The 16,546-nt window shown below is 42.1% G+C and overlaps 1 protein-coding gene across 4 annotated transcripts in view; it reads left to right on the top strand.

Annotated features, from left to right (window-relative positions):
* The window catches only part of SCN4A (sodium voltage-gated channel alpha subunit 4), a 154,276-nt gene that overhangs the window by 63,634 nt on the left and 74,096 nt on the right, over window positions 1-16,546 (top strand). For 2 of the 4 annotated variants that reach the window (XM_044297788.1, XM_044297786.1), the window contains exons 2-8: window positions 246-555; window positions 1,963-2,081; window positions 5,879-5,968; window positions 6,387-6,515; window positions 8,109-8,200; window positions 14,178-14,471; window positions 15,574-15,637. In XM_044297788.1, the coding sequence (XP_044153723.1) occupies window positions 298-555; window positions 1,963-2,081; window positions 5,879-5,968; window positions 6,387-6,515; window positions 8,109-8,200; window positions 14,178-14,471; window positions 15,574-15,637 (1,046 nt within the window). In that variant the 5' untranslated portion in view covers window positions 246-297. Of the gene's footprint in view, window positions 1-239; window positions 556-1,962; window positions 2,082-5,878; window positions 5,969-6,386; window positions 6,527-8,108; window positions 8,201-14,177; window positions 14,472-15,573; window positions 15,638-16,546 lie in introns of those variants that run through there. The other 2 variants (XM_044297787.1, XM_044297789.1) reach the window with 2 other exon arrangements.

Raw genomic sequence — 16,546 nt, 5'->3', positions numbered from 1 at the left:
GTTGTCCTTGGTCTGATTCAAACCTAGGACCCCAGCGCTGCAAGGCACCAGTGCTAACCACTGAGCCAATGATCCTTATTTCCCTTGTACCATGCCCTGTATATAAGGGCAATTACTGTTCCATGGCACTGAAAGTGTATGCTGTACTGATTGTAGTTACCTTATATTGTTTAATATGTCTCTTGCCAGTTTCTATGACTTTTATGGTACAGAACATTCATTATTTTTATTATTGTAAGTTTTAGATTCCCAGGCAAACAAGCCATTTTTCACCACTCCTAAATACAGAATGACAATATGGCCATCAAAATGCTTCCTCCCGGCCCTGACAGCCTGCAGCGATTTACCAAAGAGAGCATTGCAAAAGTAGAAAAGCGAATTGAAGAGGAAGAGATCCGGAAAGCCAAACAGATTGAGGTTCTTGAAGATGTGGTACTTAAACCCAACATTGGCCTGGAAGCTGGGAAAAATCTACCACTTATTTATGGTGATCCACCGCCGGAGCTTATTGGGGTCCCCCTAGAAGATTTGGATCCTTTTTATAGTAACCAAAAGGTAACATATGGATCTTCTGGGTCTGGTTGACATGATGCTGTGAAGTTAGAACTAGTGGTTTAATTTATGTTGGCAGGGGAAAAAAATGTAAGGAATAGAGTTCATAGGTACAGTATGACTGGGGGTTCTAAACTAACAGAGACTGGACAGGGGGACATGATCTTCTGTTGGGCCCTGGTTCCATTGACAAAGATCAGCCATAATTGGACCCAAAAGCATAGACGCAGCAATTTGCAGATCACTTGTGAATGCTTATCATGTTTTTTGACTGTGGACCCTAGGGATACTGTTTTCTTGTGGGCACATTGTAAATTTTTTAATCTTCTTGTCATACCTTCAGGCATTCACAATTCTCACCAGTAACTTTCTAAGATACACCAATGGGGTATCTTAGAAAGTTGCTGTATGCACCAATGGGATATCTTAGAAAGTTAATTAGATGGGGGCTCACAATCTAAGGTCCCTATCAGTATTTCTTTGGAGTGTGGGAGGAAACTGGAGTACTTGGAGGAAACCCATGCAAACCTGGGGAGAACATACAAACTCCATGCAGATGTTGTCCTTGGTCGGATTCAAACTGAAAAGAATGGCGTGGTATTACACAGGCAGGAAGTGCTCAAACCCACATGCAGTTGTGCATATATACAGGGGAGCAAATCCTGCACTTGTGGCCCGTTGCTAATGGCGATCCCCAGCAAAAATGCATACAGTGGATGATGCCCGCAGCGAACCACAAGTACCACAATAGACATCCTACACAAGATAGCAATTATGTGGATGTGATAATCAATATAACAAAATAATAGCAAAGACAGGTGCGCTCTGCGGTCTTACTAAACCCTCAAACTAATTTTAAAATTGAGATATTAGCCAACATGTCCTACGGTGTAGGACATGTCTGAGCCCGAGCACCGCGCCAAGGTTTCTCAAGTAGCTCGGGACCTAACACTCACCTACCTGGGCCAATACCAGGAGCCAGTGGGCAAATTACAGGAGCATGAGGCCGACTCACAAACAACTCACCAGTTACCTCCAGCATGTAACCATGCTTGCAATGGGAGGAGGGAGGAGTCTGCAAGCCCAACTCAAGACTGGCTGGTATGGCCGGATTCAAACCTAGGACCCCAGCCCTGAAAGGCACCAGTGCTAACCACTGTGCTGCCCTATTATTAGATAATATGGGGACAGGTTGTATGAAGGTAGAGCCCAGTCACATTGGTTCCTCTGCTGCTCTGTGTAGCCCTTCCATTTAAACTTCTGCTTTATTGTAAGTATGGCTCTATGGAGTAGTGTATGTGTATATCACCTTTATTTTAGAACTTTTATTGGTCTTTTTGTAACTACAGATAATTGCTTTTATGTCCTGCATTTTAGCTCAATGTTTTATCTCGTTTTATCTTCCCACAGACGTTCATTGTCCTGAGTAAGGGTAAAGCAATATATCGTTTCACTGCCACCAAAGCCTTGTACCTACTGGACGCTTTCAATCTATTAAGAAGAGGAGCTATCAAAGTGCTGATCCACTCATATCCTTATAGATCAAGTTTATTATGTATATTGTTCATATTGTGTATATTGCTCATTAGTAAAGTTATATAGTTAGTTATATAGTTTAGTGCAGACAAGCAGTTTAGGCTTTGTTTGATATGGCTCTACTTTTTTTTCCCCCCAGAGAATGGGTTGTGTCTGGTATTGCAGTTGAATAAGTAGAAAAGGACTGTGACTGTGTATTTGTAAAGAGCCTTTTACACTGCCTGATGGAGCAGACAATTGTTGCTTGTCAGTGGAGATGAGCGGTCAATTTACATGCAGTGATCCCCTCCACAGTATGGGGATGAGTGGTCGCTAATGCCATGGCTAGTCCTCATACAGCTGCGTTGTTTGTGGGCAGCAGAGTGCTGGTTAGACAGCACGATCTGCCGTCCCAAACAAATGACTGTATTACCCAATAAATAAGCTTTTTGCTACGAATGTTCATTCGTGATAGTTCAAACATCGGGCAGTGTAAAAGGGCCTTTAGTAATCTTCAATGTTTTATTGGGGTGGTCAAGTCATATCCTGTTTTGGCTTGTTATTAGCCTTTCTCAAATGTTCATATTGAGCTGAAATGCGTCATGAGTTGACTACCATGCAATAAATCATTGACGATTACTTGTAAATACCAGGTGGCAGTTGTTGAGGAAGGGTTGAGACGTATGCATATATATATACATATATGCATGCAAACACGTGCATGCATTTATGATATATATGCATGCATTAACTGCCACATTATAGGATGATGTGCGCAGATGTGCCCAGCATCTGCAAACATATGCCCTTGATGGCCCACAGGGGCTCATTGTGGCCCCTGTGGGAAATATGTGGTCCCTGGTTTATATATACGATATGTGCCCCCTTATATATGATATGTGCCCCCCTTATATAATGTGTGCCCCCTCATGTAACTCCTTATAATACCCCCCCATGCCCATAGGACCTGAAACCAGGTGCATCGGTGTGAATGTGCCCCAAGCATTCACACTGATGCAATCTGGTTGATTGCATCAGAATGACCGGACAAGGGTCCGGTCATCCTGATGACTACAAAGAACTCAGATTCCTTTGCTTTAATAATCTCCAGCGCTGCTGGAGATAATTATGCATGATAGAAGGAAGGGAGAAACCTCCCCTCCTTCTATTATGCGCATTCCGGCAGCGCGATTACCACCGCGCTGCCCGGAATACAAAGTCCTGCTGGCGGGAGATTTAAGGCTTCTTCCGCCTGTTAGCAAGTGGCGAGTCGGGGCCGCGCTCGTCCGGAGGCGCGTGGGCTGGCGCAGTGACGTCATCTCACTTCGCCGGCCCACGTGTCCCTGATGGTGGCGCGCACCCGCGCGCCACAGTGTAAGCGGTGCGGCAGTGCGGGCCACTGGATATAAATATCCGACGGCCACTGCACTGGGGGAGAGCCGAGCCCCGCCTGAAGAGGATCACCCGCTAGACGAACGAGCACCCCCTAGATGAACGAGCAACAAACGCTGAGTATCTTTAACCCCTACCGCTATCCCACCAACAATCCCTGATTAACCCCTACAACGATTTCCCACTACGATATTTCTCCTGATTAACCCCTACAACGCCCTGATTAACCCCTACAATGATTTCCCCTGATTAACCCCTATCACTACCCCACCAACGATTTCCCCTGATTAACCCCTACCACTATCCCACCAACGATTTCCCCTGATTAACCCCTGCCACTATCCTACCAACGATTTACCCTTATTTTCCCAATACCCCTATCCCACCAATGGTTTACTACCCTCACCACCATCCCAACCATCCCTCTCCCTGATCCTACCCCCACTATTAACCCCTACTATTCCCTTGTACCCCAGCATACACTTGCAGGGTATTAACCCTTGCATTGACCACCAATCCCCTACCAAAGTTCTGCAGAAGCATCCCTGCTCCCCATTCCCCGGGCTGTATTTCTGTGTCTGTGGCCTGCATTCACCCCTGCAGCGCCACAATTAACCCTCGTTGTTCCCTTAGGGATAGGATTAGAACCAGGTGGGGTGGGCTGCTAATATATGTGTGTGTACTGTATTAGATAGCTTTGTGGGTGGAATTTGGGAACCGTGTAGTGTAGTTTAGTGCTGTATTTATAATATTGTATTGTTAGTGTATTGCATGCATAGTGTACCGTTGGTATTAATACATACTGTGTTTTATTTGTAACTATCTGTAACGTGTGGTTATTAGCGATAGTTAGTTTAGTAAGGCGCATGCAGCTAGTTTAGTGATTAGCGTAAGGTAAAGTGAAAGTAGTGTTATGAATATAAAGGTAAAAATAGGCGGAGTCGTCAATAGACAGCTCCTCCTGTTTATGAATATTAATTATTGATATTTACATAAATATTAGTGAGTAATATTCCCCCCTTACAGCAGTCCTTTACTATTTATTGTGTTTTGGGCTTACACCCCCTGGACACAGACTACCGCTAAGAGACAGCTAGTGTCAGTTGGGTTGTAACCAAAATGGTATTGCAGTTCAAACTATTTTAACCCCTTGGATACCGGAGGTTTTTTCGTTTCTGCGTTTTCATTTTTCTTCCCTATCTTCCTTCAGCTATAACTTTTTTATTTTTCCTTTTCACATATCCATATGAGGGCTTATTTTTTGCAGGACAAGTTGTGCTTTCCAATGCCACAATTTAATATGGCATACAATGTATTCCAAATTTCAAATGGAGTGGAATTGGAAAAAAAAATGCAATTTCTCCACCGTTTCACAAGTTTTGTTCCTACAGCGTTCCCTTTGAGGCAAAACTGGCCTGTGCCCTTTATTCTCTGGGTCAGTACGATTGCGACCATACCACATATGTTTAACTGTTTTAAAGTTATATCTACTGAGCTGTGTGGGGGCTCATTTTTTGTGGGACGATCTGTAGTTTTTATTAATGCCATTTTGGAGTGTGTGACATTTTGATCACATTTTATTATATTTTTTTGGATAAGAGAAGTGATGAAAAAATGTCAAATCGTCAATTTTGGCCTTTTTTTCCCTTATGCCATTCGCCGTACTGGAAAAAATATTTTTATATTTTAATAGTATGGGTGTTTTTAGAAGCGGTAATGCCCATGATGTTTATATTTATGTTATTTATGTATTTTTTTATTCTACGGAAAAGGGGGTAATTCAAATTTTGATATTTTTTTAAATTTAATATATTTTTAACAGTTTTTTTTTACTTTTTTATGGTATTGTAGCTCATGTTTAAGGCTACAAAAGTTATAATTTTTTTATTTATTCTAAACCATCATGGTTCTTATAGATCCATGATGAGAGGAGAATTGCTCATTTCTTATGTTGGCCTGCCACCTGCTGGTAAAAATAAGAATTGCAGCTTCAATACCCTGGGTCTCCTCAGAGAGACCCAGCATATTGAATTCAATTACCAGCATCCTTATTAGCCGCAGAGGATGTTGGTAAGAATCCCGGAAGCGCACGCTTCTGGGTTTTTGAGCTTTTAGATGCCATGATCACACTTGATCACAGCATCTAAAAGGCTTTAATGACTGCGATTAGCATTATTGCCAGTCGCGGTAATTAGCCACGGGTCTCTGCTGTTTAAAACAGCGGAGACCTGCCCCGCTATGTTTACCCATCGCTCCAGCGCTGCAACACCAGACATAGCCTATGGACATGAGTGGCGCTGGTTCAGAAAAATAGTAAAACCTTCTAACCTGTTCTAATCAGATAGTATAAAAATCAATATTTCAACACATAGTTGCACTACCCTTTGTCTTTGCTTATAGTTCCTTAACTCATCTTCACAATATTCAATTTTTTTATTATGATAACAATTTTAACAAATTGTGTTTTCATGACTATGAGTGACCCACCACCTTGGTCTAAAAATGTGGAGTAAGTAATATTTATCTACTTTATGTCAGTGACTTCTCATACCATTATATTTAAAGATAGCATCTTATATGCTGTATAATCTATTCATTTGTATAGTGAAATTATTCTGTCTGCTATGATTACATTCAGGCAGCCTTAAAGGGGTATTCCCATCACAGACAAAGGGGGCATATGGCTAGGATATGCCCCCATTGTCTGATAGGTGCGGGTCCCACCTCTGGCACCCCTACCTATTCCGAGAACGGAGCTGGGAGAGCGGTGGCTGGGTTTCCCAGGGTCCGGCCACCACCAAGCACTCTCCCCATACAAGTGAAGGGGAGCGCACCGTGCTTGAGTGGCCACCGCTCCCATTTATTTCTATGGGGCCGACGGAAATAGCCTGATTGAAATATGATTTTTTTCATCTTTAATATTCTAGGTACACATTCACAGGCATTTACACTTTTGAGTCTTTGATAAAGATCTTTGCCCGAGGGTTTTGCATCGACAGTTTTACATTCCTCAGAGACCCATGGAACTGGCTGGATTTTTGTGTCATTGTGATGGCGTAAGTGGAAGGTAGACACTGTTGTGGTCACTAACTCATTCACCCAAATTATTAATTTTACTGTCTTGCTATTTTTACTGACTAATCGCTCTTTGTTGATATTTTATATTATTCATATTGTTGTTTATGCATCCAATATGCTGTATGCTGACTGAAGTTTTATGTGAATTTTTGTCTATGTTTCTTTGGTTTTATAAAATAGTACTGATATAGTGCGACACTTCATAATTCATTTCCTGAACTTTGATCCTATGAAAGAGATGTATGTAACCCCAAAAAGGTCTTTATGTAAAATCTATACTAGTTTAACAGAATATGTCTTATAGTTCTTATGATGTCAGCCAAACATGTCTATAAGTCACTATAAGCAGAGTGCCTCAAAAAAAATCTCCAGTGAAACATAGAATCGTGGTTTTTATCTGCCAACATATTCTATGTTTCACTGGAGATCATTTTTGAGGCACTCTGTTCTCTGAAAAGTAGTAAGAGAACCTGTACATTGGGGGTGACTATTGTGACTTTCTGGCAAGTCTGATTTCCATCAAAAGATACTACCATGGAAGTATACTGTTATGTTTAGAAGATTAAGTATGAACTGACCCATGTCATGTCAATGTAAGGTTTCCTAAAGCCCATAGATGGAGAACACCTCAATCCTATACTAAAGATGTAAAGGCTTAGCTTGTATGTGTTAACCCACTTGCCTTGTACATTTATTCATTATGATGAACCTCTACAATCTGTACTTATACATGGACAAACAGACTTATCTAGATCTTAAAGTTATAATTTACTGTTGCTCATTCATCTCTGAGAACACTATCTATTGGCCAAATTGTCTGTATGTGAAGGTTTGTGTAGTGAGATCCAAAATCTGGTGGGACAAAAATGACCTTTGGAACAAACCAAGATATAAGTGTTTCTATGACTTATATTATAACATGCATGTGTATGCATAACTATTCACCAGAATCTCATCCCCCAGAATGCTTTTCCTCCATATAAGCATTTAGGATTGCACGTGGCCATATTACTCCATTTGATGTCGTAAGGAGCTGTAATAGGACACCATAGGTATTTATATAATTCTGTATGTTTCCAATTCCATTACTGTCAGATTACATTTGAATCGGACAGAAAAATTATGCCATGCTCTATTGCAGGGATGCTCAACCTTCGGCCCTCCAGCTGTTGTAAAACTACAACTCCCACCATGCTCTGCTGATAGCTGTAGGCTGTCCGGAAATGCTGGGAGCTCTAGTTTTGCAACAGCTGGAGGTCCGCAGGTTGAGCATGCCTGCTCTATTGAATGCCAGAGTGTGAATAGCCCCATAATACAGTGCCACACAAAGCACCATGTAGCAGCACATGGACTGCTTATACCTGCAAAGTATAGAGCTGTGAAGAATCCACATAGTGCTATATAGCACATAGTTCAGTTGCTTGCAGGAGGCCTTCTAGCCTTGGTCGCATTGTTTCTTAGATAATCTGCTGCATGACGGGGTAAGTGCATGGATTGTGGCTGCTTGGCATTGGTTTCCAGTCTGTCAATCAAGCAGCTTAGGGTATTCCCTTGTTTTATTATCTTTCTAGTTATACCACAGAGTTTGTAGATCTGGGGAATGTATCTGCTCTAAGGACATTCCGTGTCCTCCGTGCACTTAAAACAATCACTGTAATTCCAGGTTAGTATGATTTTGCATCCTATTTGTGGTTTATTATGTTCTTTTCACTAGTTCAAGAAATTTTGCGGTTGTTGTTGACTTCAAGTAATTTATTAGCTGCATTGCACTTCTAAAGGTTATGTTCACACAGCGTTTCTCATGCTGATTCTGACATGTTTTCTGTGCCAGAATAAACATAGAAAATACTTTGAATCTCCCATTGACTTCAATGGGAATGCTAATTTTGGAGGCAGATTAAGCGACTTATTTTTTTGCCACGTACACATACCCTCAAAGCCAGGCTTCCACATAGCAGCCACGTGGCTGTGACCCTTACAGCGAAACAGCAGCAGTTTGTCACAATAGTGACCACCTAATGGCACTTCTGTCCCATTGAAACATCATAGTTAGGCGGCCCTAGGGTTCTGTATTATGGACCCATAGATGTTCCATGTGGCACCATATTATCCGCTAAAAGATTTACTTATCTCCATAATGTGGCATTGGATGGAACATGCTATGATTATTTTCCTCTTAGTTTCTGAATGAATATAGAGGTACAGCACGGACCTATTGATCTCTATAGGCTGTTTTATGGATACATACAACATAGTTCTGTAAAATAGTCATGTCCGTAAGTGTTATATACATAGTTATGTGAATAGTAAATGCTGGATCAAGTTACTTTACCCAAGTTGGTACTTTATATATTGTGACAACTACTGTCATTACGTTGTTAGTGTATATTCACACCTCCTCGCCTGTTGTCTCCAATATCATTTACAAAAATTGTCCATGTTTGTTTCTTTACTTCCCTGACCCCCTGTAATCTTCTCTGCTTATTCACATCCTTTAATTAGATCTTGACTGTGTTCCTATTTTAGTTAATAAGATGTCAATTAGAGTCTTCAGCTCCACATGCTTCATCTGTGACAAAATGTATCACTGAGGGGCGGGCATGGCTGCATTTTATTTTCTCCAAAATAAGACAACCAGGGAACATATCCAAAAGGCCCCAAGGGAGCATTATACAATGAATTCCACAGCCTAGTGTAAACTAGTGCAGCATATGTGATCACTTCTGCTAAGCTGTGTAGCATCTGTTCTATTTACACTGAAGACTTAGGGCTGTATTACATTAAAACATTTTGCAGGAGATTGTTGGGAAGGAAGCGTTCCTTCCGGCAATCTCCTGCTTGTTAGTGGAGGAGACCGCTGCTGTTACAGTGATCTCCTCCACTGTATGGGGAGGAGCGATCACCAATGCCATCCCTTATCCCCATACTGAATCATTGTTTGCTGGCAGCAGATCATGATTTGAAAGCACAATCTGCCGCCAGCAAACAATGATTTTTGATCATGCTTAAAAATCTTAATTGCCTAATGAATGAGCAAACACGTAATCGGCGGCAGTATTACACAGCTAGATCATCACCAATGAGCGTCCCTATGAATGCTTGTTAGCGATGATCTGGCCAACCATTGGCTAGTGTAATACGGCGCTAATAAAATGCAACCATCTACTGCAGAAGTAGTGCAGTGGTTACAAACTGTATAGGTTTGGTATATACAGTGCTGCCCATAATTATTCATACCCCTGGCAAATTTTGACTTAAAGTGTCTTTTATTCAACCAGCAAGTAATCTTTTGACGGGAAATGACATAGGTGTCTCCCAAAAGATAATAAGACGATGTACAAGAGGCATTATTGTGGGAAAAAAACATTTCTCAGCTTTTATTTACATTTGAGCAAAAAAGTGTCCAGTACAAAATGATTCATACCTGTGGTGAAACCAACCTCGCCACTGGGTTTTGGAGGGGCCTGGTTGCCAGCCTCTTGCCCCAGGATTATGGCCCATGCTAACTTTGAAGGAGAAGACAGACCGGCCGCACAGCTTAAATCTGTGGAACTGTTTTGGGCAGGAAAGCCATGCTTGCAGCTGGCCAAATGAGACTTCCATGGAATTCGGGAACCCCTGCTCTGATCTGGGTGATTTTTGGATATGTTGTTCACCCAGATCAGAGCTATCAATGGATGTATACATTATGGGGATGTGTGGGGGTTTGAGGTGTTTTTCTGTGTGTTGGGGAAAAATGTGTGTGTTCTGTCTGGTAGTGATTAAGTTAGCCCATTATGCTTGGTAATTGGCTATCACTACTAGCTCTTGTAAGAGCTGTTCCTGGCTCCTGTGGTGGTTTTGGTGTAGAGCGGAGTGCTTGGAGTCCTCGGGAAGCACTGGGAGCATCCATCAACGGAGGTACCCGATCAAGGTGCTAGGAGATCTGTTACATTGGTGGCAAGCAGTGGGATGGCGTCCTAGTGAGAGGAGAAGCAGCTCGGAGACACCGTTCGTGGATTTACAAAATTGAGGGCAACGCTAGTATCCGTACACCGCCCCTGGATAGAGCAGGATGGAATCAACTAGTCTTCGGACAGCGTTCCAAGATGAGGAGGAGGATGCAGACCCGAGGGTGAGGATTATGATGGCCCTGGCCTGTTGTTTGAGGCCTGTTTGGTTTTCGCCACAGGTATGAATAATTTTGGACTGGACACTTTTTTGCTCAAATGTAAATAAAAGCTGAGAATTATTTTTCCCCCACAATAATGCCTCTTGTACATTGTCTTATTATCTTTTGGGAGACACCTATGTCATTTCCCGTCATAAAACATAAGACTTGATTAAAAGTAACTTTAAGTCAAAATTTGCGAGAGGTATGAATAATTATGGGCAGCACTGTATACTCCTCACCAATAAAACTGCAACACCCAGAAGCAAAAGTAATGGAATTATGCAAATCACAGGATCAATAAGCGTGTTAATGATTTGCAAATGATAAAAAAAGGAAACAAAATATTAAACATTTTAATTTTATTAAGTATTGAGTATGAGCGCCATGTGTAGAAATACATGCCCTTATGCACAGGGTTGCACCTTGCCAGTCCTGTAATGGCTCTATGTATAATACCTCCTGTTGTGCCCCATGTATTATAGTGCTCCTCTTGTAGTTCTCTGGCATGTATTATAATACCCACTGTATTATAATTCTCATGCTGTAGTTCTCTGGCATGTATTATAATACCCCCTGTATTATAATTCTCATCCTGTAGTTCTCTGGCAAGTATTATAATACCCCTCCTCCACCCCGTTGTTCCACCTGTATTATATTGCCCCCTGTAGTACTCTGGCCTGTATTTTAATTCCCCTTATGGTGTCCTATGTATTATTGTGCGCCTTGTAGTTCTCCAGCCTGTATAAATGCCCCCTGTATTATAATGCCACCTGTAAAGTTCCAGTCTGTATCATAATGCCCCCTGTGGCTCTGCGCCTGTATTTTAATGCCCTCCCCGAAGTGCTCAAGCCTGATTTTTAGTACCCCTCTTGTAGTGCTCCAGCCTATATTATAATTCTCCCTATGTACTGCACTCTATATTATAATGTCCTCTGTAGCTTTCTGGCTTGTATTATAATGCCGTCCTGTAGTACCCCTTATATTATATGCCCCCTGTAGTGCCCCCTGTATTATAATGCCCTCTTGTAGAGCTCTGGTCTGTATTATAACCCCCCCCCCCCCCCCCCCGTAGTGCCCACTGTGCTATAATGCCCCTGTAGTGCTCCACCTTCCCTTGTAGTGCTACATTTCTTTCTGCATTGCTGTAGTGCCCTCTGTAGTGCTTCTTGTAGTTCCGCTAAATTATTATTACCCACCTATAGTACCACAAGTATTATTATACCCCCTATGGTGTTGTAGTGCCCCCCCCCCCCCCCCATAGTGCCCCCTGTATGAAATTGCCTTTGTAGGGCCCCAGTAATGCAAATATATATTAAAAAAAAAATCTTACCTGACTCCTTTACCCTGCTGCCGTCTGTTACGCAGGCCATAGGCCTCTTCCAGCATGTGGTCAGAGTTGCCACATTTTGATGCAGTAGGTGCGTCAGAATGCAGGCATTCATGACCACGTGATCGTGCCGCCTGAGACCCGTCGCAGGAGGTCCAAAAGATATCATCACAACCTCTTCAACTGTTCTACTGCCTCATAGGCTGAAGGCTTATTGGCCTGCAGCCAATGAGGCTGAATGGTGAGGACAAAAGCTAAAGCCTCCCGTGCCCTGCCACAAACTGCCTCCCTCTCAGAGGCAGGTTGGCTGCCGCCTGAGGAAACATTCTCATCTTGCCTCATGGCAGATTTAGCCCTACTTACATGCATTGGCATACTACCAATGAGGTTATAAATGGTTATCTGAGCATGTTCTTCCACTCTGACTGCATACTTACCAACATTTTAGTTAGTAAAATCAGGGCATCTAAGCCCCTGGGAGCACCCAGGTCAATGGAATACCTGTAGCTGGATGTCTGGCTCGTCAACCAATGTTGTGCAAACACCTTTTGATGGTTTGTGTAGACAATGTTTGCCACCCAAGGCTTGGGATTTGACGTCCAATTTTACTTACAGTAGTACAGAATGTATCACTATGCATGATTCTTCTGCTCAGACTATTCGTCCATGCAGAGGTTCACCTCTGTGTCATTCCAGTTCGTTGTTGTTCTCCCAACCGCCGGGACATGTAACGTTGAATAGTGCTGACATCTTGGCATAGGGGTGTAGCGATCTGCCAGAGTGATAAATCAAGGTCTCTCCATTCAAGGATTTTGTTCCTCTCAGTTGGAGACAAGTTGTGATAACTGGCATCATTTTCAGACCTAAGCGACACCTGCCTGCTACTTCCTCAATTTGCATAACCTTACAGCTTGCCCTTCTTGGTGTTGCAGTTTCAATGTTGAGAAGTATATACAGTCAGGTCCATAAATATTGGGACATCGACACAATTCTAACATTTTTGGCTCTATACACCACCACAATGGATTTGAAATGAAACAAACAATATGTGCTTTAACTGCAGACTGTCAGCTTTAATTTGAGGGTAAATACATCCAAATCAGTTTTTTAAGGGACAGAAGTGGAATGTTATGCAATGGCCAAGTCAATCACCTGACCTGAATCCGATTGAGCATGCATTTCACTTGCTGAAGACAAAACTGAAGGGAAAATGCCCCAAGAACAAGCAAGAACTGAAGACAGTTGCAGTAGAGGCCTGGCAGAGCATTACCAGGGATGAAACCCAGCGTCTAGTGATGTCTATGCGTTCCAGACTTCAGGCTGTAATTGACTGCAAAGGATTTGCAACCAAGTATTAAAAAGTGAAAGTTTGGTTTATGATTATTATTCTGTCCCATTACTTTTGGTTCCTTAACAAGTGGGAGGCACAGAAGCAAACTGTTGTAATTCCTACACCGTTCACCTGATTTGGATGTAAATACCCTCAAATTATAGCTGACAGTCTGCAGTTAAAGCACATCTTGTTTGTTTCATTTCAAATCCATTGTGGTGGTGTATAGAGCCAAAAATGTTAGAATTGTGTTGATGTCCCAATATTTCTGTTCCTTCTTTAGCACCAATGTATTTTTTGTACAGTCCCTGTCCACAAAGGAGTTCACTATCCAATCTCCCTAGCACGCATAGATCCAATTGGCCATCATCATGTTTTTTTTAAATGTGGAAGGAAACCTGATAACCAAGAGGAAACCCACATGGACAGAACAAATACATTCCATGCAAATGTTGCCCAGAATGGATACATACCAAAGGGAGAATGTAAAACAGAGTTATCCCATGTGGCTGCTAGAAGACAGGAGGCAAATTCCATTTTCCATTGCAATGGGTAGTGAGAATCTGTGCTGGGATAAGGTCTCCACAGGTGCTGCATTGATGAAAAATGTAGTCTTGTCATGTAAATCAGATAGGAGCACCAAGATCTTTCTCCTAGGGGGTTTAGGCATAAGGTGGTGTCAGACAGCACCAGAAAGGGACATAAATGTTATTGTTGCTATGATATCCCCTATCCTCTGTATACTACATAACGTATGTTTCCAGTACACTCTCTTTCAGGATTCGTTTGGTGTTATGAAGATAACATATAGTCTACTTTACCTGTTTCAGGCTTGAAGACCATTGTTGGAGCCCTCATTCAATCTGTGAAAAAGCTGGCAGATGTAATGATTCTCACTGTCTTCTGTTTGGCCGTCTTTGCACTAATTGGTCTTCAGCTATTTATGGGAAATTTGAGACAAAAGTGTGTCTACTGGCCGCCACCAGAGGAAGCATATGAATATTACAGAAACTTGACGATAAGTTCAATGAATTTGGATTTTGATGACAACTCAACCTTATACAATAACACTGACCTGTTTGCCAACGTATCCATAGACTGGACTACCTACCTCAATGATGAGTGTAAGTCAAATGACAAAGTTGGTTTCAATCCAGGAAAGTTACTTCATGTTTAAAAGTGATTGTTAACTTTTGTTAGCTTCAAACCAGACAAAAGTGATGATCATTAAATATCATCATACCAAGTGTAGAATTAGGCAGTCTTGTGATGCAGGGGGAAGGGGAAGAGCAGAGGGAGACGTGATTACTGCATTATGTAGTTACCCAAGTGAGAAGCTGACCATGGACAGTGATGTGTGAGGCTAAGCTATCCACTGGCCAAGTATCGGAGAGGATACCAGCGAGTTGTCCACTAGTCATAAATGATTATAATCGAGTAAGCAACTCAGAGTTTAAAAAAGATGCTTTCTCCCAGGCATGAGTAATCATTTGCTTTGCCTCTAGAACAGGGGTCAGCAACCTTCGGCACTCCAGCTTCTGTGAAACTACAACTCCCAGCATGCATACTTTCTTGGCTGTTCTTGTAACTCCCATAGAAGTGAAAGGAGGATTCTGGGAGTTGTAGTTTTTACAACAGCTGGAGTGCCGAAGGTTGCTGATCCCTGCTCTAGAAGGATAAAAGTGAGCAGCTTGTACTGAACTTGACGAAGGTTAGAGGACTTTTGGTATAGCAGTGCTTCCCATGGGTCTTTATTTAAAGAGGCAAGGAATATGTGATGGGCCAGGCCATGTATGCAGGACCACATGCATAGTGGACAGGTCCACCACACATACAGCATGTCACCATTGGAGGCACATCCCTTAAACAATTGGCTGGACAGCCAAGAAAAATATGAGCTAAGTAAATTGGGACCATGTACCAGCACATGAGAACTTTGCAGGCAGACTCTACCGTATTCGTATTTATAGATCAAGAGGAGACTATGTTCCATGCTTCATCCTAGGTTGCGCTGTTCCATGTGTACTTCTTCTTTAATTTTGAACACTATAACCATTCCACTGCATTAGAGGTCCTTAGATTATGAGGCAAGAAGAAAATAGAATTTGAAAGTTGAGTATTATTGAAAATGTTTTATATAAACTGCAAAATGGTGTTCAAACAAGAAGAGCATACTCTATATGTCATGTTTATAAACAAAATTTCTTCTTCATTATGTCAATATAGCTAACTTTTACTACTTGGACGGAGCACTGGATGCTCTTCTGTGTGGAAACAGCAGTGATTCCGGGTGAGTGTATTTTATTTACCTAGGTGGACAGCAAGAATGGCAGTTATAGGGGTTGTAAAAGATTACACAAACCTTGCTGTTTTCTTCTAGAAACAGTGCCACTTTTGCCAATGACCTGGGTCTGGTATTGCAGCTAAGTCCTATTCAGTAAATGGGGATGAGCTGCAATACCAGACCCAGCCTATGGGCAAAAGTGGAGTTATTTCTGGAAGAAAGCAGAGGGGTTTGCGTAAACTTTTACAATCCATTATGTGAGATAAGAGTGGGTTTCTCCTAAGGACCTGCTCCTTTCTCCAGGACAGGTCTCTCAAAGTGAAAGGTGAGCAGCATCACATGCGCAGCCACCCTCCATTCACAGGTATGGAAATTCTGAAAATAGCTTAGCACTGCCTCAGCTGTTTCTGGGCATTTCCATAGCAGTAACTGAAGAGGTAGTCATGCTCGCATGGCTTTATCTCTATTCTTTGCTATGGGACTTCTAAAAATTGCTGAGTGCACTCACTCAGCTATTTGTGGAAGTCCCATAGTAGTGAATGGAGAGGACACTGCGTACGCACAGTGTGCTCTCCTTTGGTTCAGGGGTCCCACTCTGGGGTTTCAAAGGTGGGACCCGCTGACATTTCCTAGCGATATGCCACAAATGTTGAGATGGGACAACCCCTTTAAGTAGCATAGCTTTGCATTTGTACACATTATAACATTTGCTCTATACTTTTTTCCTATGTTAACTATGTGTATTTAAAGGGAACCTGTCACTGGTTTTTAACCATAAGAATCCATGGGCATCCTGAGATAGTTTTCCCCCACCCTAATCATCCTATTTTTTTTTAAACACCTCCAAGTACTTCTTTTACAGTCCACTTTCGCTTTTTTTAAGTTCTGTAAATGAAATGCTTACCTCATCACTTC

Source organism: Bufo gargarizans, chromosome 6 (assembly GCF_014858855.1).
Source record: "Bufo gargarizans isolate SCDJY-AF-19 chromosome 6, ASM1485885v1, whole genome shotgun sequence".
In the NCBI taxonomy this organism is placed as follows: domain Eukaryota; kingdom Metazoa; phylum Chordata; class Amphibia; order Anura; family Bufonidae; genus Bufo; species Bufo gargarizans.
The sequence above is the reverse complement of the archived record's forward strand: the minus strand, read 5'-3'. Positions and strand labels throughout refer to the sequence as shown.